This window comes from Rutilus rutilus (genome assembly GCF_951802725.1).
Source record: "Rutilus rutilus genome assembly, chromosome: 12".
In the NCBI taxonomy this organism is placed as follows: domain Eukaryota; kingdom Metazoa; phylum Chordata; class Actinopteri; order Cypriniformes; family Leuciscidae; genus Rutilus; species Rutilus rutilus.
The window spans coordinates 9705680-9728081 of NC_140217.1; the positions used below are offsets into that span (position 1 = coordinate 9705680).

At 38.0% G+C, this 22402-nt stretch overlaps 2 protein-coding genes across 8 annotated transcripts; one reads left to right on the top strand and one right to left on the bottom strand.

Moving 5' to 3' along the window:
• Nucleotides 1-580: 580 nt before the first annotated feature.
• cUnh7orf57 (chromosome Un C7orf57 homolog) lies at nucleotides 581-9466 on the bottom strand. 7 transcript variants are annotated; one of them, XM_084426079.1, is made up of 8 exons: nucleotides 9340-9466; nucleotides 8767-8840; nucleotides 8309-8374; nucleotides 7828-7921; nucleotides 7367-7493; nucleotides 6461-6537; nucleotides 6251-6357; nucleotides 581-1409 (listed from the first exon to the last, which is right to left on the bottom strand). In XM_084426079.1, exons 2-8 carry the CDS (start codon nucleotides 8822-8824, stop codon nucleotides 1357-1359), a joined length of 582 nt encoding a protein of 193 aa, XP_084282205.1. In that variant the 5' UTR covers nucleotides 8825-8840; nucleotides 9340-9466; the 3' UTR covers nucleotides 581-1356. The 7 variants fall into 7 exon arrangements, with proteins under 7 accessions (XP_084282205.1, XP_084282202.1, XP_084282204.1 ...); XM_084426076.1 differs by having other exon boundaries at nucleotides 8195-8374; XM_084426078.1 differs by having other exon boundaries at nucleotides 8755-8840.
• Nucleotides 9467-11204: 1738 nt separating this feature from the next.
• Nucleotides 11205-15467, top strand: LOC311301162 (cytohesin-interacting protein). Its single transcript, XM_084426081.1, has 8 exons — nucleotides 11205-11404; nucleotides 11579-11619; nucleotides 11768-11822; nucleotides 11983-12085; nucleotides 12174-12264; nucleotides 13106-13172; nucleotides 13405-13471; nucleotides 14913-15467. Exons 1-8 carry the CDS (start codon nucleotides 11228-11230, stop codon nucleotides 14972-14974), a joined length of 663 nt encoding a protein of 220 aa, XP_084282207.1. The 5' UTR covers nucleotides 11205-11227; the 3' UTR covers nucleotides 14975-15467.
• Nucleotides 15468-22402: the final 6935 nt, after the last annotated feature.

Here is a 22402-nt window from a genome sequence, read left to right on the forward strand (position 1 = left end):
AAAAAAATCCATCATGGTTTACACAAAAATATTAATCAGCACAACTTTTTTTTCAACATTGATAATAAGTGTTTCTTGTGCATGTACTAATCAGCATATTAGAATGATTTCTGTGAAATTGAAAACTGTAGTAATGGCTGCTGAAAAATCAGCTTTGCCATCACAGGAAACCTTTAAATATATTAAAATAGAAATGTTATTTTAAATTGTATTAATATTTCACAATGTTTTTATTGCATTTTTAATCAATACTTATACATAATACTTCTCAAAACATAAAAAAAATACCAAGTTTTGAACATTAGTGCATGTCTTTTTTTATTATTTTTTTTTATACACTAAATTATTTATACTAAATTATTAGTGCATGTCAAATTATATGAAATATAAATGATATTATTAATGTCGTTTTTACCAATTTTATTCTCTGTTTAGTTTTAGCATTAAAATGTTTTCCTCTTTGGAAAATTTTGTACACATAAATATCGGAAATGTATTAAACAAGTAAAAACTTATAAGGATAACAGTGCATTCATCCTGTGAGGCTGACCTATAAAACAATGACCACAAACAGCAAGCATTTCATGCACATGCAATTTTATTTAGTTATCATTTATAGGCATGAACAGCAAGTGTAAACATAACTTATACAGCATTTAACAACAAAACAACTGAAACTGAGATTATTATTTACCAACACATTAATACTAATAACAGACATTCACAATCACAAACTCCCTAAACCCCCTTCCTGTTCTCAAAGGGCATCTCCTTACTTGTATGTAATAATTCATGGTAAGATGGCCTTCTTGTGTGCTCATCATGTACTCAATTAGTAAACTATTAGACCATAACAATACTCAAAAGTGTTCAAACCAGAGATTTGCTGAAGTAATAATGTATGTTTGCAGCTAACACATTTTGTCATGTAATGTGAGGTGAGAAAGAGCTGTTTAACGTGGCATAAGTACATCCTATCTGTTTAAATGTGTGTGTTATCTTCAATGTTCCTAAAGTTTTGGCACATTATTGCGCCATGACATGAGCATTTATGTATAAGTGAAAAATGAATGTGAAAATCAGCTCTACCTTGGCATCAATGCTCAATGCATCTAAGATGTATTTTGTAGTGCACATAACCTGTAGTTTTCATTTAGGGACTTGACAAATATTCCTTCCTTCTAGGGTTAGTTATACAGATCACAAGCACCATATATATGTGAGCCTGACACAAACTAGTCAATGAAGAAAAATAGTGTTTTTGCTTTAAGCAGAGAGCAGGTGTTTGATGCAAAGGAGCTATTGGATACAAGAGAACAACAATTCTTGAAGAAGGGTTTTGGGGGGCATTGTCTTTTATTCCAATTCATCCTCTGGTGCAATGGTGCTTGTCTGCTCAGAGGTAATGCCTAAAATATCAAAATGCACACAAATTAATTTTTCATACATACATAATTTGACATGCATTAAAGGTGCATTAAGCATTTATTGAGAAATGCTGTTGAAAATTTAAATCAACACCCAAACAACCAATTTTGTGAATATTTTCTTTGTGTGTGCTGAAAAAAAAAAATATATATATATATATATATATATATATTGTGTTTGTACATAGTGGATCGGACCAATCAGGCCGCGTACCACAACACTCTTTCAGCCAATCAGCAGTAGGGGGCTCATGATGGGGAGGAGAGAGAGTGAGAAAGAGGGACATTTGTAGAAAGACTGAGAAAGAGAGATGGCTGAGATATTACCAAGGAGGAAAACGTCAGAGGAATATAATTGGAAGAAGGGTTACGATCAGGCAAGAGCTAGGACCCGCATTCATTTCGGAAAAGCTTTCCAGCGCTGGAGTAGTCTTGCGTAACCAGACCTTCAGACTGACGACAGAAGGTCTGGACTCCATCACAGCATTCATTGGCTAAGGACCATCCAAGAGGATCGTCTAATTAACCGACATGTAAAGCAACCAATTACAGTTTGTTTTGTCCCGTGTCATGTTTAGGGGCGTTAAAATGTAAAGTTGATGTAGCTATGATAACAGACCGGTGTGCATCTAATATATTATTCATTCAGGAATGTTGTACTGCAAGTTTACTGCAACAATGGCACCGCAAACTTCACATACTTTTGAAAATCCAGCGTTTAGTTGATCCTGATAAGTGTTTATTGTCACAGTTTCACAAGCCGCGTTTCCATTACCCTTCAAACTGCGCAAATTAAAATTGCGAATTAAAAATATGCCCGCGGGAAACACGTCAATTTAGCAAAAACTCCCATAGATCGTAAACAAATTTTTACGCTCGCATGAGGTGGTTTTTCAGGCAATTCAAAAAAGGAATATTTCGCAAAACTGCAATGGAAGCACTTTTTAGGTCACCTGGCGTACGTAAAACTCGATTATTCTTTAAAGAAGGCACGGTATGTTTGGACAGAAGACGATACAGAGTTCTTTATTAAACTCATAAAAGACAAAAGTATCACAGGAATACTGGATTCTAAACAATAAAAAAAAAATGCAACAATTTATCAAGACCTCGAAGCAGATAGGAGAGAGAAACACCTCATATGTGCCGCTTTCCTTGCCATTAATGCTTTGATAACACTCCTACGTCTCCTTCGATTAAATATAATGGCTAGTGCGGTGGCTAGGATATACATAAACCTACCAACATCCATTGCCATGATTTTTGGAATGACTTATCATGAGAGAAAAAAAATATGACGTTTTAGTCGCATAATATCAGTTAATGGAAGCGCCGTCATTTTGCAATAGCTTTTTTATCGACATTTAGAAAATATCGCAAAAGTTTTGCGCAAATCTGTAATGGAAATGCATCAACAGGCTTTCTTCTTCCATGAGGGGGGTTTGGCCAAAGCCTTAGCCAAAAAAAGTGTAATGCCTGCAAACGCTGCGTATGCAGGGAAGGAGACAAGAGGCTGTTTTGTTTTTTTTAAATGGATGTCAATTCGTTTTGGATTGATCTATTGGAAAAAAATGCTATTTTATAATAGAAGTTGCGGAAAATTGCGAAACCGGTATGATTCCGTTTACGGCACTTCATTTAAATTAAAATTTCTCTAATTCATTTCTATGGTATCCGCAAACAGTGATTGACTGTCGCACAACTCTGAAAGAAATTCAATGACATCAAGGCTGTAATGTGATTGGTTATCAAAGCACACGTGATCCAAGTTAGCCGTTACGGTTTCTTCCATGGTGGACGCACGGACCCTCATATCTCAGAATAAAAAGGCCATCTCTGGTTTGGCGTTCCGACGGCTTTGTTTTCAGGCAGATCATTAAAGAACGCACACACACATCTCCCGGAAATTCTGTCGAATTCAACCAATCAGATGTCAACTTCGAAACTCCCAAAGTTTTTCCCATTTTGTGGGCCTTAAACAATCAGACGTTAAGACAACGGTCAGTGGGCGTCAGAGGCTGAGACTAGCGCTGGAGAGACGTTAGAGAGCGGGAAGGCCTGAAAACGTCTCCGGTTTCTGTTGTTACCTCAGTTCCCTGAGAAATAAGAATGAGACATTGCTTAGCACAGCTATGCTGTGGGAACCCTTCCCCTTCATAGAAATCCTGAAACCTTATAGGATAACGCCAGTGAATTAACTGGCCGATTGTCGCGACTATGCAAACACTTGTATAAAATGCAGAGAGGCGACAATGACGTCAGAATCAAAGACTGAACACTTGCACAGCTGGTTGAGCGGCAAGCACAGCAGCTTACGCAATGTCTCGTTCCCGTATCTCAGGGAACCGAGGTTACAACAGTAATAGGATACATTCCCTTTCGAGAGCGGTCACTTTGACATTGCGTAGCCCAGCTACACTGTGGGAACCGTGTTCAATCCCACCGTGAGAGGGACGAAGAACAGGGCAAAGTTTACACCAATCACAGAGTACAAAAGCATATAGCTAAAAAAATGGTGACGCCGCTAGGAGTGCTCAGAGCTGGTAGGTGGAGCTAAGCCAATGAAATGCTAGCTCAGGGACTACCAAAATTTGCATATCAGATGAATAGTGAACAGGCTGCACTGAATACAGGGCAGACACAACAACAGTGAGCACATATAAGTATGCACATAGAAATGCACAGCGTCAACAGCTAAAGCGGTAACAGACTGTGCCCAGAAGCAGTTATTTAGCAATAACCCTGAAATAAGTGAGGTTATTCACTAACCGAAAGCTCTTGAGATGCCAAAGACGGCATGTCCAACTTGTAAAACCTGGCGAAAGTGTTTTGTGAAGACCAGCCAGCAACAAAGCAATAACTCTAAATAACTCTGCAAAGTTATAGGGCAAACAGCGCTCTGAGCGTCAGTCATGCGAGGTTGACGACTTGGAAGACAAAGCGGGTAAAGAAATGATTTGCGCCTTAAAGGGAGTACAAAGAGATTTAGGCACGAAGCCCGGTCTCGGCCAGAGAGTGACACAACAGTCACTGGGTACAAAACGAATACAATCGGCATTCACAGAGAGCCTGCAAATCTCCAATGCGCTTAGCCGAAGCAAGGGCAAGAAGCAGAGCAGTTTTGAGAGAGAGCTCCCTAAGAGCAATAGAATCCAAGTGCTCGAACGGGGTAGAGAGAGAACCTTCAAAACCAGCGCTAGGTCCTGGGCGCAGAGGGGTGCCAATGAAGAGCGGGAACTCGACGGTGGCTGGAACGAGCACTGTGGCTTTTGCACGTCACTGAAGAGGCTAGAGGGAGTGATTGGAGCGTTGAGGAGCGCTTTACGGTCCAAGTCCTTAAAGGCAGCTAGGGTTAACCATAGGTGCCAGTGAAGGAACATCATGAAGCGCATAGAACGGCCAATGGCTTGGGCGGAGCGCTTTGTTGCCATGAGCACAAAGTCCGTTTCCTTGCGCATATCTTTCATGGCGTCTGCGTCCATGTTGCCGCTGTCCAGGGACTGTAGGAGCTTGGCCTGGAGACCTGGAGCACAGCCATAGAGTGCAGCGCGGACGCTGCTTTGCCAGCGTATGCGTAGGCCTTATCAGCAAGGTGAGCTGTCAGTCTGCACGGCTTGGGCGGCAGGGTGAGATCCGCGCCCAGCGTGGTCAGGGAAGTGCACAGATGCATGGCGATGGTCTCCCCGACGGGGGGGATGCAGATGTAGCCGTGGGCTTCCGCCCCGTCCAAGTGGGAAAAGGAGGCCTGTGAAGAGGCATGGACGCGCGCTGACCGGGGAGCGCTCTAGGCGAGGTACAGCTCCATAACCGCCTTTCTCAAGAACCCTGACAAGCTCCTCTGGTCTCCTGAAGGTCTATGGGGCCTTCTGTGTCGGAGCGCTCCGGCTCCTACACTGCCCAGTCTTTCTTCAACACCGAGAGGGACATGGAGTCTCTGCCAGAGCCGAATGAGACAAAGTCCGTGATGATGGGTGGAGGGCAGAAGGTGCAGAAGGCTCTCGTCGGAGAAATGGACTGGGGAATGGAGCGACAGCAGAGGACGATGGCAGGGGCCTCGCCCCCGTAATGCCACAAGCAATATCCCTCCTGGATCTCAAAACGCGCACCATCAGGTCAACGCAGTGCACGCAGCTGGATTCCAAGAAAGCGGCCTAAGCATGGGCCAGGCCCAGGCAGGCAATGCAAAATCCTGCAAAAAGTAGCCATCGGATGCAGTGAAGAAGTCAAGAAATTTCTTCATCGTCTTTAACGATGGCAGCGCAAAGGAAAAGATTCTGACGTCAATCTCCCCCCTCTGCATTTTATACTGCCCGAAGGCTCGTCAGTATTTGCATAGTTGCGTCAATTGGCCAGTTAATTCACTGGCGTTATCCTATAAGGTTTCCAACAACGTAGCTGGGCTACACAATGTTCAAGTGACCACTCTCGAAAGGGAACTGAAGCTGAGGTTGCTTTGTTTCTGCTCGATAAGTAGCATTGGTTTTGCGGTTTCACAAAACCATGATTTGCTGCTGCTGTTGTTGAATCACAACTGATTTATCCATACTTGCGCAAGCTGTGTGATGTGCCGGCTGTTAGTCGTTGCCTGTGTTACATAGCATGTTTGTTATTTTGAGGTGGAGCAATGAAGGGAGGGGTGTGTTTCTTTTGGGTAGGGGTGTGTTTGTTTGGGTATCGATTTAAAATATCAACAGTGTTTGAAAAAAATGCTTACTGCATTTCATACCAAGCAGCACTGCAGCTGCCTCCTTCTGTAATTGTGGTTCACACAATGCAAAATTCAAACTACTTATGATATAATAATAAAAAACAGGAAGACTCACTTGAAGCATCATCATCATCATTGGGAGATTTATCCTCATCCTGGGCATAACCAAAGCTTAAAAGTTTGGACATGCTGACTGGAGCTGTTTTCTTCTTATCATGGGAACTGCAGTGTAGAAACAATTATCAAATATTAATATAGACTGAAACCATTTCAAGAGTTTATATTTATTAATGTGCATTTGGAAAAAAAATAGCGAGAAACATACGTCTTTTTGAACTTGTTGGCCTCGTCAATATCTTGTAGGGAGAGTTTCTGCATCTCCGATGTGGCATTGTTGACATTCTGTGTGAGGACATTCGATTTTTAATATTAATTCACAATTTAATATAATGATATAAAAAACTGCCGATGAAAATCATAACAAGTGATTCATTCACAAATAATAATTCCATCCAGCAATAAAAAAGGAAACTCACAGATACAGAACATCATTAATAAAAAGAAAGAAGCATGAAGGAAGAATAATAAATGACTAATAATGCAATAAGATGATTCAGTTTCCTGTATATATGATGAACATGAAAAGGCATGGAGTGAGAACCGCAGATCTAATGTTACAGGGTACAGAGCCATTTCAACAGTCATTTGAGTCAGCATTCTGAAAGAACCAGTTCTGTATAGTTAAATATGTCAAACTGGTTTTTGCCATGGAAAGTCTTTTTGTTTAGTAACCTTAATCCTTTAAACTATTTGCTTTTATGGTAGGCACCTGTAACGAAAAGCAAATGATTTTAAATAATGATTCTCAAATATTTACAGTATTTAGTGTTCCCAACTGAGTAGCCACATAGCATGCAATTTGATCAAATTGTATGTATAAAAATTCACCATGAAAACACAAAAGGTAATTTGCAAAACTCCTGTTTTCCTGTGAGAGAACATGGTCTGTGCATTTGTCAACCAGTCAAGAAAGTAAAACGCAGAATCACAACAAAGGAAAACAAAAATGATTGGACCCCAGTTTTTGCAGAAATGTATTTTGCATGGCAAAAAAATAAAATAAAAAGATGGCAAGATGGCAATTGAAAGATTGTTGATAATATGATGGCTGGAGGAAGAATGGAAGGTTCAAATACACGATGGCTTTTACGGTCTGTGCTAATCCATTCACCTTGTCATTACCAGAATCCCTGTCCCAGGCTGAACAGTTATCAGTTCCAAATGGGGGATCCAGTTGCTGTAAGGCCCCTTTAGACTCACTCTTGCTGATTCCATCAGGGGTAGTTGCATTATCTCCTCTGCAAGCATAAGATCAAAAGATTGAACCCCAGTTTTATACCACCATGGATTGGATGGATTGGGGTTTACCCTTTTATGTCTCTACAAACCCCTGTATTTCTTCTGAGAGAAGAATGCAAGTCCTCCATGTCACCCTATTAATACGGACTAGAATATTCTTGAATTGCTTGAACATGCCATGCCTTAAATACCAGAACTAATTGACACATGCATAGCTTCTTTCTCCAGGCCAATGAGTTGTAATAAATTGAGATGGTGTCTTATAATCTTGGACCCTTCGTCGAACCAAAATTATGTACAAAACGGCACCTTATTGGGCTTGCAAATTCTCACCTATCTTGATTATCGGGTAAGCCAGAGAACCAATTAGAAGGTTTGTAGGTACTGTTAGGTTTTGATTCCACAGGATCATCGTGCCACAGCAAACCTGCAGGAGAATTGAAAGATTAGCAGGGCCATAATTATAGACATCTTTCAAAGTCAATCAAGTCGACTGCTATTGAATCAAATCAGTCGGTAACACACTGATTAGTATGTTTCAGTCAAATTTGTCACTATCACGTTGTGTTCATTTTTGTAAAAGCAGTAGTCGTTCTGTACATAAATACTACACTACTACGCTATTCTGAACATGTAATGAATCACAGCAAAGTTAATGACAAATATAAAAATAAAATCTATACAGGTGAGACACATTTACCCTTCTGTCCTCCTTGTTTTGCAAGTTTAACATAATCCGAGTCAGAGGCCTGAATTCCTACACGCCGTCCTTTAGTTTTTTCCTCAGGAGTGACGTCGGCAGTCTGAGACAAACCTGGAATCTGTGAAGAGGGTCCAGAAGAAGCTCCATTTGAAGCTTCATGTTGAGTTGATCTAACACCTAAAATGAAATTATAATATTTGCACAATTATTCAAGTGGTGCTCATCGCAGAGCCAAATGGCATCCGGCTCCAGCTCTCTGGACGTCATGGGATGAGTTTGACCTAGTCCAGCTCCACCTATGTGGATCTACTGGCTGGACGGATAGAGTTATGGGTAAGGTTAGGGTGTGGCTGGACCTTCTAGCACCATCCATTTTACGCCAAAATTACATCCAGAGAGGGGGAGCTCCACCCATGGCTCTGCAGTGAGCAGCCTCTACAATTTTTTTCCTTCAATCTTATACAATATTTATATGTTTTAAGTGACAGTAATGTAAGCCTACAGTGGTCTGTAAAAATAAAAAAATAAAAATAACAACGGTATAATTTGTTGCTCACAAGGGCCATTACCCGGTTTTGTCCGGCGATAGTTGGGCTCGGCATCCATGTCTGGTGTCTTGGTGGTCATCGTTGGTTAGATAGCACTGCAATTGCAGAAAGAGTAAATTAAGTGCTTAGCATTGATTCTAAATAGAAGGTTCTCATTTAATGCGTTCTTAAATCATCCAATTAAACTGCGAAATACTGTCAGAGTCATCTCGACATATTGAGCGCAGACCATTGCTCCGTTGCGTAGACAGCCGTAACGTATATCGGCAGCAATCTAACTTACCAAAGCGAATAAACGCGGCTACTACTGACTACGTTTTTAAACACTGTGGTTATTTTAGGTAGTTCCCTTAGGATTATTCCTGTTTATTAGTTAGCTCGCGAGTCAACCTGGTCGCCTAGTAACAAAAGCAGCATCAGGACCACCATACGCATCATCTATACAAAACATACCAATTATATGCGCAGATTGTAAAAACAGAAATTACAGACATCACAGATAAAAACTAAATGTAGAGCAATATTTAAATATTCAATTACATCGTTATTATTTAGCTGAGGCTATTAAAAGGACGTGGAAAAGACAAAGCTTACGTCGTGTTAACTAGCAGCACGCAGAAGGGGGACGCCTAGATTTCTCTTCTTCATATGACTGAACTGCGCTCTGAACCGGGACTGAGGCGCCTCTCCTGCCACCTACTGGATGGGAAACAATCTTCTTCTTCTTCTTCTTTGAGATTTTATTGGCGGTTGACAAACAACAAAATGGTGTATTACCACCACCGACTGGTATGAAGTGTGGATCAAAATGACATTTTTATATCCTCTCCCACAAATTAGTTATTCGAAGATACTGAAAGATAAAACTATAACATTCATTTCCCAAGTTATTTAGTAAAATATCTATTATTTTTTTCTAGATTTTGCATTAGAATCCTTCTTTCAGGCTCGTATTTCTGACAGTATAGCAACATGTTCCACATTTCTTCTTGCCCACAAAATTCACACCTTCCCGTATCATGTTTACCCATTTTATAAAGTGTACTGTTTAGTCTTGTATGTCCAAATCTCATCCTTGATATTATTATCTCACCTCTCCACTTTTCATTTGAATTCTGTAAAACCATCAACCTTTTTTCTCCATATCCCATTGTTTTTGCCACCTTACCTTCAACCCTTCCTTAATAATACTCTTGACTTACACTTAAGTTAATGTCGTTGCTCTTTATGGCTTCTTTTGCTGACTTATCTGCCATTTAATTTCCTTGGATACCAATATGTGCGAGTACCCATAAAAATCACTGTAAGTCCCATCATTTGAATTCTGTTCAATGTTGGCTGTATTTCAGTTAAAATGTCTGATCTACTTCCCGAATGACTGTATTGTAAGCTAGCCAATGATGAACTTGAGTCTGAACAAACAACTCTGGAACAGTAAAAGCAACTCCTATCTTATCTCTGCGTCTGTGTAGATCTGAACATAGCTGTGGTAGCCTACTCATTAATATATGTCTGCACATTACATGAATTACATTCCTTATCCTTGTTTTTCGTAAAATCTACTGTGGCGTCTGAAAGTAACCAAGGTTGTATTACTGGTAGCGGTATAGTTGGACTAACTTTTAACTGATTAACTTTAAGTTCTGTTGCTTTCTGTATCACTGTCCATCTGAAGCTTTTCGTTTTCCTCCTCTCTTTTTTTTCCAACAGGGCTTTAAAGTGTCTTGTGTTGGATGCTCTTGACTATGGCCTTGTAAATTAGCCCAATCATTCAGTGATAACTGTATCCTTCTCATTTCTAATGACATTTCCCCCATTTCTACCAGTACTATCAGGGAAACAATCTTCAAGTGAAAACCATGGTAAAAACAGTCTTTTTTTTACAGTCTATGGTAAAAACACATGACATCACATGTAATATTATTGAGAAGTAGAGATTTGGCTGATATAATGAGTTTTTTCATAAACTTTATTATTCAAAAAAATCTAATTTGTTTGTTTGTTTGTTGACGGCAGTTTAAAACCGTAGTCATTAATTAATAAATTAAGCCGCATTTAGCTATATTAAGTTATTTATTTGAAAATTTAAATCTGTTGTTCATTTTTATTAACTCTCTATTTCTGTTTTAACGTATGGAATACATTATCTGTCAATTTTAAATAAATTATTTAAATAATAAGTGTACGCAAAACGTCCCAAAAAAAAAAAAAAAATTCAATTGTTTATTTTTTCAGTTTCAGATTTATCATTTGATTAATGGATTTTAAATTGACCTTGTTAATGCAGCCGTTTAGTTTGTTTTAAACAAGTCGCAAAGGTGATTTTAAACACGATTCTCCATAATTGTGCGCTGACAAACTTACAGTAAATTCAAAAGTTTGTAGTGAAGCCCCGTCCGGGGACTTTACTGTTGTCACGTGACATCCGTTCAGAGGCGCGTGTAAAAGCCGGAGGAGTCAGGAGTGACGTTCAGAAGCAGAGATGTCAGCAACACACACTCTGAAGATGACAGCGTCTGTTCAATACATAAGAAAACTGCTGGGGAAAAGCAGCTGCGCGACAAACAACCTGTTGAACACTGGACACAAAACACAGAAGAACACTAGTGATTATAAACAAACAACCAAGAGCAAAGATGAAAAAAGTCATAAAAGAAACGTAAGTGACTACTCTTTTTTTTTTTTTGACTTTATTTTTTAAATGTTGATTCTATGATTCTAATAATTATTTTATAATTGATATTTAATTATATTATTATTATATAAATAATATATTAATCTAGTATCTAAATTACTTATTTTAATAATGACCTATTGTGGTGTATTTTTTTAGGTTCTGCAGTCCCAAGACAAGACAACGGAGCAGTGCATACGGTAAAAACAAACAAATATATATATATATATATATATATATTAACATCTTAAGTAGTCTACACAAATTCAACCCACATGCACAACTCAGATTTGGACTGTTTATCTCTGTCTCTTTCTTACTCATGTCTCTCTCTCTCTTGGTTAACAGGAAAACTGTTGTTTTAAGAAGAAAAGAAAATGAAACTTTTGGGTTTGACATCCAGGTAACCTTATTACCCGCCCACCTTCTATCCCTCTCTCTCTTCTCATCCTTTTTTCTCCATTCATTCAAGCATTACATGCCTGCCTGAGGGCTTATTATCTGTCAGAGGATAATTGGATTTTGGATGATGAATTGATTGGATCTTTATTCCCTGTCCATAGACAGGCAGTGTTGAGAGAAGCATCAGCGCTGAGCAGGATTTGGGCTCAGGTGTGTGTTGGGTGAAGGAGAACAGTCTCGCAGAGTGTAGTGGGTTAATGACCGGTGAGTTAAAACACCTGCCCACTTTCTGTTAAGAACCAGTGTCATTCACACTTACTCATTGCTAAAATCTCTTTGTCTCTCATCTCAGGTGATGTTATTATCACAGTCAACAGTGTGTATATTGCTGGATTCACTCAGCAGCAGATCAAGGATCTGGTTCAGAAGTCCTCCTTCTTAATGTAAGACTAAACACTATTGACTTTGGTACAATTTGATATGTTAAACCTTAAATAAAAGTTAAATACACTGACTGTAAAAATTCTGCTGTACTGTGCCAGACTAACTGGGACTAGTCACAGCACTTGCATATGTAGCAGGGATATGTTGATTATAAATAATTTTGCCCTATTGTTGGTTTGCTTGCTTCTGTTGCTCTCCTCATTTGGATAAATTATTATGTAATGTACATGTAATGTACAGTAAAACCTGTTAATCGGTTCACTTAACCTGTGCAGTGTAAATATATATATATATATATATATATACATTTATCCAAATAGTTTTACATTCAATTTAACAGGATTTTATTACAATGTTTTTACAATATCACAATATTTGTATTCATTCTGTCACAAAAGCTGCCACTATGATAGAATGTGTGTGAGTGGGTGTATAATGGCACAATCCAAAGCCGTAGTAATTAAATGAATAGTAGAAGTTGTATTGTTATTACTTAAAGTCAGAATGAAACAGAAGTTGTGATAGTCTTTTCTTTCATATTGTGACATATCAGAGCGAAACGTCAACTCAGACAAGAACAATTTAAGCCTTCGCACCAGTAAACACTTCGTCAGAGAAGAGATGTCAGGAGGGGAAGTTATTTTGATGAAAGATTACGAGGACACATGAATAAAAAATAAAAAATGATGTGCACATATTTATAATACATATTAATAATAAATATTGCAATATTCCATGAAAAAAATTAAAATTTTCAAATTTAACCTAGTAACCCTAGTTTTCATTGTAAATGCCTCTTGATCTGAATATAATCTTTATGTCTTCTTTTGTGGACCGTAGGATGGAGATTATCAGAGGTGCTACAGAAAAGCAGAGACAATTGCTTGGCAAGCTTCATCTTCTGCAGGTGATTTTCTTCAAAAATATTGACCATTTCTTAATAACAGAAGTGCATTTTTATAACACTTCGTAATCATTCTTATCCTGGCTCTGTTTTGCGTATGCGTATCAATAGTTATTTACAGTAATTATGTTGTATTGGGGAACTGTGTGAATCGTGAACAAAGTTGGTTTCCTTTTGCTTAACACTTTTTTTTTCTTTCTCTGTGTTTCCCCCTCACATTTACACCACACAACAGCGACAGTTTACAGAGAAACGCGAGGAGCTTCAGACACTCATCACAGAGGAAGTGCGTCTAATTGGAGGTGTGTTAATATGTTTGTTTGTGAGAGATATGGGCATACACTACCCACAAGAGAAACGCATCATTTCTCCATCATCAAAAGCATCTTGTGTGTGTGCACTGCACTCATGCCATGTGGGGAGTGTGTGTGTGACAGGAAGATACTTTGCTGACGATTCTTATCAAAGTGAAACTTCAGTTAGTCTACACTGTGAAAAAATGTTTTGTCAGGTCATTTAAAATGTGTTTCATGTGGTAACAACTGCATATATAGAAGCTTGTTTCTACTGCGGAAAAATAAAATAAAGGCAATTGCGAGTTTATACTTCACAATTCTGACTTTTTTCTCAGACATGCAAGTTTATGTCTCTCAATTCTGGGAAAAAAAATCTAAATTGTGAGATATAAACTTGCAATTGCAAGCAAAATCTGAACTGTGAGTTTTTATCTTATCTCTGACTTATTTTCTCCGAATTTTGAGATATATACTCGCAGTTTCGAGTTATACAGTTCAAATTGCCAGATATAAATTCTGAGATAAAAAGTCACAATTACCTTTATATATATATTTTTTACTCCATGGTGGAAACAAGCTTCCTATCACAGGTTGGCTGTAGCGTAATCTAAAAGACAATGCGTGACACAGAATGGACAATAAAACAAGTCTTTAATAAACAGAGAGAAATCTTACAAACACAATACATGTAACATTAACATGAGACTATGAACAGAGGTGAACTGAGGGATAAAAACACAGAAGGAAGATAATCAATGGAACAGAGAACAGGTGAGGTACTAATTAGAAACCATGACAACAGATGAGTAACTAGAGCTAAGGCAAACGATGACAAAGAAAACAGGGGCCATTTACACAACACCTTTTTCAACGAAAAACGCAAACATTTTATGTCCCTTTTTTCACCGTTTTGGGGGCCTGAAAAAACGAACTTTTGAAACCGTGTTTCAAAGTGCACATTTAAAAAAACGATACCATTATCGTCTCAAATTTGTGAACACTGTGACGTCATTTGCATGCATATTATGTGTTCAGTCTATAGGTACAGAGTGTTTCTTTACAAAGTGACATCGCCAACTACTGGCCTGGCAGGAGAATACAGCGTTTTCAGTCGTTTTGCGGATCCGTGTGAACAGGGATCATTTTGACAACGTTTACGTTTTTAATAAAAACTTTCGTAATTCAGAATGCCTTCATCAACCGTAATTTTTTTAAGGATCAGGTCAGAACTTACAGGAATTACAGAAATTAAAAAATATTACATCATAGAATAGCATGATTTCTAATAGCCTAAATAATAATAATTTGTAGGAACATATTAGAAAATGATACTAAATTCAATATTTTCAGTTAAACCATTTTTGTTCATTTGAGTTATCTTCTTTTGTGTTCACACAAACGCTTTAGTGTGCCAGTAGATTAAAACAATATTTTCCTTTGTTTTCAGGTGCCATGGAGAACATCCAGAAGCCATATGCCCTTACAGAATCTCCTGCTAGCCTTTGCTGACAGTATGGATAGTTTTGTTCCACTTACAATTTAATCAAACACAACTCTAATCAAGGTTGTGGGCTTCACTTGAAAAATACACGCCTGTGCATTAGAGTAGGGCTGAAAGTAAACACTTAAGTAAAGTAGATCAGGCACCTTCTACTCTTGAACCATTTTAAAGTTACAAGACTAATGGCAATAAGGTCAAAGAGACACTGTTAAGACAGGGTCGAAACCATGATATGTTAAATATTGATGTATAAGATGGAATTATTTAACTATTTATTTTAATTATAGTGCATTTCTGTATTATCTATACTGTATTTGTGTATTTTGCACTATTAAGCAGCAGTCATTTTTATTGTAAATTTATTTAAATTACTGTACTGTTTTTTTTTTATCTAATATATTTTGTCTAAATGTTTTATGTATTCATATACAAAGTGTTTTAATATATTTTTTCATTTTTATATTTATAGAATGCCTCTTTAATAAACTTTTGTAACTGGTGTTTTGGTGTAGCACAAGCTGGTTCTTCTTAGGCTGTTTCCCACACACAGTACACTTAATCTTGCTGAATGTGGTTTACATAAGTTGATTTGTCTGCTGTTTGCTACTGCTGATCATAGGTTTCCCAGATATCATCTCTCTCAGTGGTAAAATACCAGATGCAGTTCTTACTCACCACAAAGATCTTATGCCTGGCAGGAAATGACACGTCAGTGATGGTTCATTCTTTATCAAAGAAAACAAAAATAGCATTCTCATCACTTTTATAAGACTTAATTGAAAGTAGAATGACTGATGGATGCCTCGTTCTATTTTCGACCTCTCTGAGACCCCATTTTTGGCTTCTTTAAAGACTTTGTAGAAGTTGTTGCAATATCTTTACAATATTGGATGGCATGATTGCCAGTTTAGTGAAGATTGTACCTTGGGGGACAAAAATGGACTCCTACTGTACCCCTATTTCTGACAGTGTTGCATGACTGTGCAATGCATCAGAAGCCTGTTATCTGGTTTAAGATATTGAGTACTTTTATGGAGAATTTATAGTATAGACCCTTGTGAAAAAGTACACTTTAGCTGACTTAAAAAAAAAAGAAGAATACTTATGGAAAACTCTAAAAGAATAGATTAAATGCTAAATGAATGTAGTGTTTTAGACACACTAAATGTTAATTGCAATTAAATGAAAACATATTTTAGTTTAAATTGATTGAAGTTAGCTTAACTTTAGAGAATTTCTTAATCCACTTACCTGTATATTATGTAACTTCATAATTACTTGACAATATGGTTAAAGTGTACTGCTGAATGTAGGCTACTGACAAGCAATTATGGTAAACTAAAATACTTTAACGTCACTTCTATTCAAACTAAAACCATGTACTTTACATGTGCTATAGTGTGTTAGTCAACATCACAATAATTACACTTTTTTAAAGCATGACAAAAGATTACTGAAAAAATAATTTTAAATGTACTTTAATGTACACTTAAAGGGATAGCTCACCCAAAAATGAAAATCATTTACTCACCCCCATGTTGTTTCACCCTCATTTGCTCACCCTTTTGTTCCAAACCTGTAGGAGTTTCTTCTGAACACAAAAGATATTTTGAAGAATGTTGGTTTATGGTAGCCATTCCAGTTGACTTCCAGAAGAAAAGATAAAAATACTATGGAAGTCAGGGGCTACCATGACCTGTTTGGTTACTCACATTCTTCAAAACAGCTTTTGTGTTCAGCAGAAGAAAGAAACTAATATAGGTTTGGAACAACATGATGGTGAGTAAATGACAGTGTTAATTTGAGTGAACTATCCCTTTAAGTGGCCTTTTATTTGTAACATTATATTATTTCCAAGTACAGTTTTATAAAACATGGGGGGTTAGAATGGACAAAAACTGTGTAACAGATCCACTGAGGAAAGTTGCAGTTGAACCCAAGCACAGTTTTATTAAAGATTATCTAAAACAAACAAAACAAGACAATAACTTAAACTAGTCGATAAACATGACCATAAACGTAAAAACATGAACTTGATCTGACAAGACTAGATGCATGAGACTCTCCAACAGCAGTTACGGGGAACAATACTCAACAAGAGACAATGGAAACATGAGGGCTATTGATACACAAAGACTAATGACTTAACAAGACACACTTGTGAATAATCAACAAGGAACCAATCAGAACATGACACATGAGACTAGGGAAGCACATGACAAGATCACATGATGGCAAGGGAATCACATGACAAACCAGGAAACCATGACCAGAGCCCGTCTACGGAGAGCCTGCCCACCATAGACAGTAAAAGAAATGGACACAGCGACCCCATTGGAACTCAATTGAGACAAGTGAAGCCCATTTTTAGCGATTTCTTAGCACTTCCTTTCCTGACGCGCAGACTCAAACCGTGCAAAGCGTTACACGGACCACGTGAGCATCCCGTCTGTCTTCTAGTAGCTGTGCCAAGAGAAATCGGAATCATTCCCTTACGAATCTTGCAGAGACGGAGAGTGTGAGTAGGAGCTGTCCATGAGCTTGGAGCAGGAGCAACTTTTGCTAGGTATTCTGATTAATTATATTGTCATTTTGCCTCCACGTCCCCCCGATTGCCCGCGAGCTTCTCCTCCTGTCCATACGGTAATCTCTCTACTGTGCGACAGAGAGTCGCGTGGTTATGACGCAATCGTTAGCCTACTTTTACAAAAACTGCTTCTACGGGGCCATAACATAAGCTACAAGGTAATGGAGCATTTTATACATTGTCGTGTTTCTTTAGAAATAAATAATGGACAAATGGAGTCTTTAAACGCCTCAGATGTAAAGTTATTCGCTGTCAAAGTGACGCCAAAATGAATGGGAGTCAATGGGATGCTAACTGCAGGTGAAGTTCTGCTACAAGATGGCGGCACGCGGCCGACTTCAACTTCCGGTCGAATTCCTTCCCCCCTGCTGCCCACTCCCTATTGTACCGAATTTTGGTTGTAGTTCCACCAGAGTTCCACTGGGGGCGATCGCCCATGAGTGCAGATTGAATGGGAGTCTATGGGGCTAGACGGCTAAATTTGTCTCTTTCACCCGATTGGCGTTGAGAAATCTCAGATTCGATAGTAGGTTTTGCAAGTTCAACATGGGTTATAGGTCGAAAGTTGAATGAACGAGTACTTATGTCCTTTCGATTTCTTACAGGTTGAGTTGTTGTTGCCCATAACACGCTAGCATTCTGCTAATGAACGCTGATTGGTCAGTGAAGGACTGATTACGACCAGAGATACCGCTTGATGGCATCGTGGCATCCGAAGCGGGACCAGAAACAAACAAAACAAAAACTCTTCTAGCACGTGTATTTACCTGTGTCAGCTGTGTTGTCGATGCCTGGAGAGAAAAGAAAGTGCAGAGCGCGAAAGCACCAAAGTGACTGAAGGATTTCCGTAAATCAGTATCTCTGGTCGTATGATGTGCATGACGTCATTGACACTTTAAAATACTTTTTAAAGCAAATAAGTGACTCTAAAAAATCTAACACCCAGCAATGTGTAATTTCTTTGCATCTCCTTTTGAATACAATATTCAAATTACTAGACAAAAAATTATATCCTGAGAAAAGTGGATTTTGATGGGTACACTGCCATGATAGACCTCCATTCATTCTGCACTCGTCCTGTGAGCGCCCTCATATGGAATCAAAGTGGAACTGCAACCATTTCAGAAGCCGGAAGTGTACTGAGAGTGAAACTTCTCGCCTTATTAGACATTCTCTGCCATGACTAAGCTAAATTACAAAATAAAAAAGACATGAAACATGAACGAACCAAAACCAAAACCAAAACCAACATGACAAACAGATTCTGAGGAGGATGACTATTTGGCGTCTCAGTGAGATGTTAGACTGTGGAAAACTAATATCCACCTGTCAGAAAGTGTGTTATCCTTATTTAAGTGTGGTAAACACAACTTTGCAGTAAGAGAACACCAAGAAATCTCACGTTTTCAAAAAAGCTCAAAATAAAGGGCGCCACTTTTCAAACTGAATGTCCCGTCTCAACCAACTCATCAATCTCACAATCAAATGCTCACACCCAGAATTAGAAGCCAAACAACACTTTTTTTCTAAACAATGGGGATGAGAATCTCTGGGAATCTCAGCTCCGCCACTGGGAATAAGAATGAGACTGCGTCACCCAATGACAGCCAGATTCCATTGAGTCGTAAAGGGAGGGACATTGACACAGCCATGCACAGACTGCTCGCCACAAGAGACTACTTCTGAGCATCCTTCTCCTTCAGGGTCCACTCTTCTTCCCAAATCCCAGGAACTGTAGTCAGACCCCACTAACAAACCTCACGCAGTACTGCTGAGCCAACAGGAACAAGGTAAGACGCATTATAAAGTGAGTACAGTGAGATTTTAGAGTTATGTCGATGTGGGGAATGGTTTCTGCGTTTGTACTGACAATGCAAATCTTCTCCATTGACTGTTCATTGGTTTTGAAAGGTACAAGTTCACTTTTCACATTCAGGTGGTTCGGTTTACCTGTTCGAAGTGCATAAGTTGTTTTATGTTGAGGAAAAACTAGTTTTGATAAGGTATTTCTAAGATAAATTTCATAACTATAAAGAGAACGGCAATAATACTTTCAAAATGTAATTTGAAAGATGTCTAGACATGGTTACTTGAGATGTTTTTCTGTATTGATGTAGCATCATGGCACGATTTCCTAATTCTTGAATATTATGTAAGGCCTCTCATTGTTGGAAGAATTGTGTCCTCGCAGTTCTCATTCCAGCAGTTGGCCGCTTTGTTTAGTCAAATCAAATTAAAATTCCTCAAAACAACTTTGCATCTTTTGCCAAGTCTCTTTACCAGAAGTCCTTTCCTAATTTGGACATGACGAACCATTGCGATTAATGAAAAGACACTGATTGTCAGTTGAATACCAACATTGGGTGATTTGGTGAAATTACAGCACAAGAAAAACTATGTTAATTATCATACAAACTGATGTATGTTACATCTGAGAACTGGAATTCAAATAGAAGAGTTGTGTCTCTTTTTCTTTATCACCTGCTGCAATCACAGGACAGGAAGTGACATCAATGGAGCAGAACGCCAAGGACACATTTGAAGCTGAGAAAGAGCAAATGAATGGTCAAACCGAAGAAGTACCTCAAGAGACGACGACATCTGAAGAGCCGGCGAATATAAGAGAGAATAAGAAAGAAGAGGAAATAAGTGTGAATAAAGCAGATGAGAATGAAGGGGGGGAAACGAAGGAAGAAGAGGAAGAAAACGAGGAAGAGGAGCCTGATGTCCAGCCTTCGGTTGAGATGTCAGGCCAAGAGTACGAGAAGGATAAAAACAACCGGCCTGTTTGCAGGTACAACACTGTCTGCTACAGGAAGATTAAGAAAGGAAACACAATGCAGAGAATAGATGAGTTTGAGTCCATTCTGAATGTATAACAGTGGTGAATGTCGTCAGAGACTGAGTGCCGTCATCATGTATGTTTTCATGTGGTTGTTAAACTTCTTCATAGTTAAAAGACATAACATGAACAGTATTTTATGACAGTTTTCTTTGTAGAAATCAGTAGTTATCTTTAAAGCATCAAGAAAGCAGACTCGTCTCTGATCAAGTTTAAGTAAACCCTCATCTGACCGGCAGTGAGCCGGAAAAACATTTATTTGTCTGCAAATTAGATTTTTCATTCATGAATGCTCCTCCAAATAACATGCGGTCTCTCTGACTGATGCAGGCCTGATCTATATTGTGTAAGTATGTGAACTCAACATGAATGAATTACTGGAAGAGCTTATAGTTACAGTAAAGCAGTATGGAGGACATTATTGTATTTCTGTTTAAAATGTCAAAGAAGGTTTTGTAATGTAAACGTTCTAATGTTGTGATTATGGATATAGCTCTGTAAATGGTGCTCCCACCTTTTAAAATACAACACATAATAGTCATTTCAGCATTTTATCATTTCCCTATTTAGATCTGTATATGTAATACATGCATGTAAGCAATCTGAGATTATATTTTTGGACAAATAGTTTTCATTGTTTTCTATTATGTTACTGGATATCTACCATCACTGTAAAAAAAAAAAAGTTGCTGCCTTAAATTTTTAAGTACAATCAGTACTATAAAGTACTTATATGGATGTTTAAGTCATATCCATTAAATTACATTAAACTGACTTTAAAAAATGAGTTGAATCTTGTATAACTTTTACAAGCCCCCCCCCCCCCTTTTTGTTGTTGTTTGTAAAAACAAGCAATATAAAAACATATGTTGTCATAACTTATTGATCATATAATTTTTTACAGTGATACTCGAAACTGCATTGCATGTAATCTGTTCAAGTTAAGTCTCTCTTTCTCTCTGACTGCACAAAACTGAAAAATATGTTTTTGTCCAATTGAGATCGAATTAAAAAATCTGTGCAATAATTGGCTTGAGAATTGAGATATTACATTTGAATGTATTTATATAATATAATGTAATGTAATGTAATGTAATGTAATAAAATACAATATAATATAATATCATATCATATTATATAATATTTCTTATCCACTAGATGGCAACATTGTTTTGTCTTGTTATAAAGGTAAGGACAGAGGTTTGCATGACCTGCCTCTGTCTACTTTTACAAACTACATTTCTGTTAATGGGTCTTCATTGGAATTTTGAACATTATATGTGAAGTCCAAGTAAAATCCTGATTGTTTTGGGTCCTGTTATGCATATTTGTATAGAATTGAAACATTCATCAACTAAAGAAAATACACGGTCATGAATTACTTGTAACAAATAATCTCGACAATCCTTCATAAACCAATCTAATATACAACCACAATAAAATGACACCCTAATAAAACCAAACTTCGACCAGCTCAATTAGCATGAAGAAAGGAGACCAACAAATTGTTTACCTTTATTTAACTAATCATTTTTATGTGGCATCTAATGTAAGTATAATCAATGTAATGAGATATTTACTGCAGTGATTAGTTTCATTTGGGTGTTTATGACCCGACGGACTCTTTTATTTATGTCTGTGTGTTTTTGGCCCCTCTCTAATTGCTCATTGGGAGTCTGTGTGGGTTTGGTGTTGTTTCGTCTGTTAGCTCTATAAATGCTTGAACTTTACAATACAAATCTCAGTAATTGCTTTTTATTTGAAGGCAGTTTATGAATATCACCTCCATTCCTCCAAGCACATTACCTGCTGCTGCCTGATCGTAATGTATTACAGGTTACTTTAATGGTTTCATAATTCTGCTGTAGGTTTATTTAGGCAAAACGAGACAGGGCTTTTGGCCTGGCTTGTTTAAGTCAGGTCCGGGCCTCATTTGAATGGTGACAAATGTCATGCTGCCATGGCAACGGGAGGCTTGTGACTGTTGTGGTGCACCGTCCCTGGGCT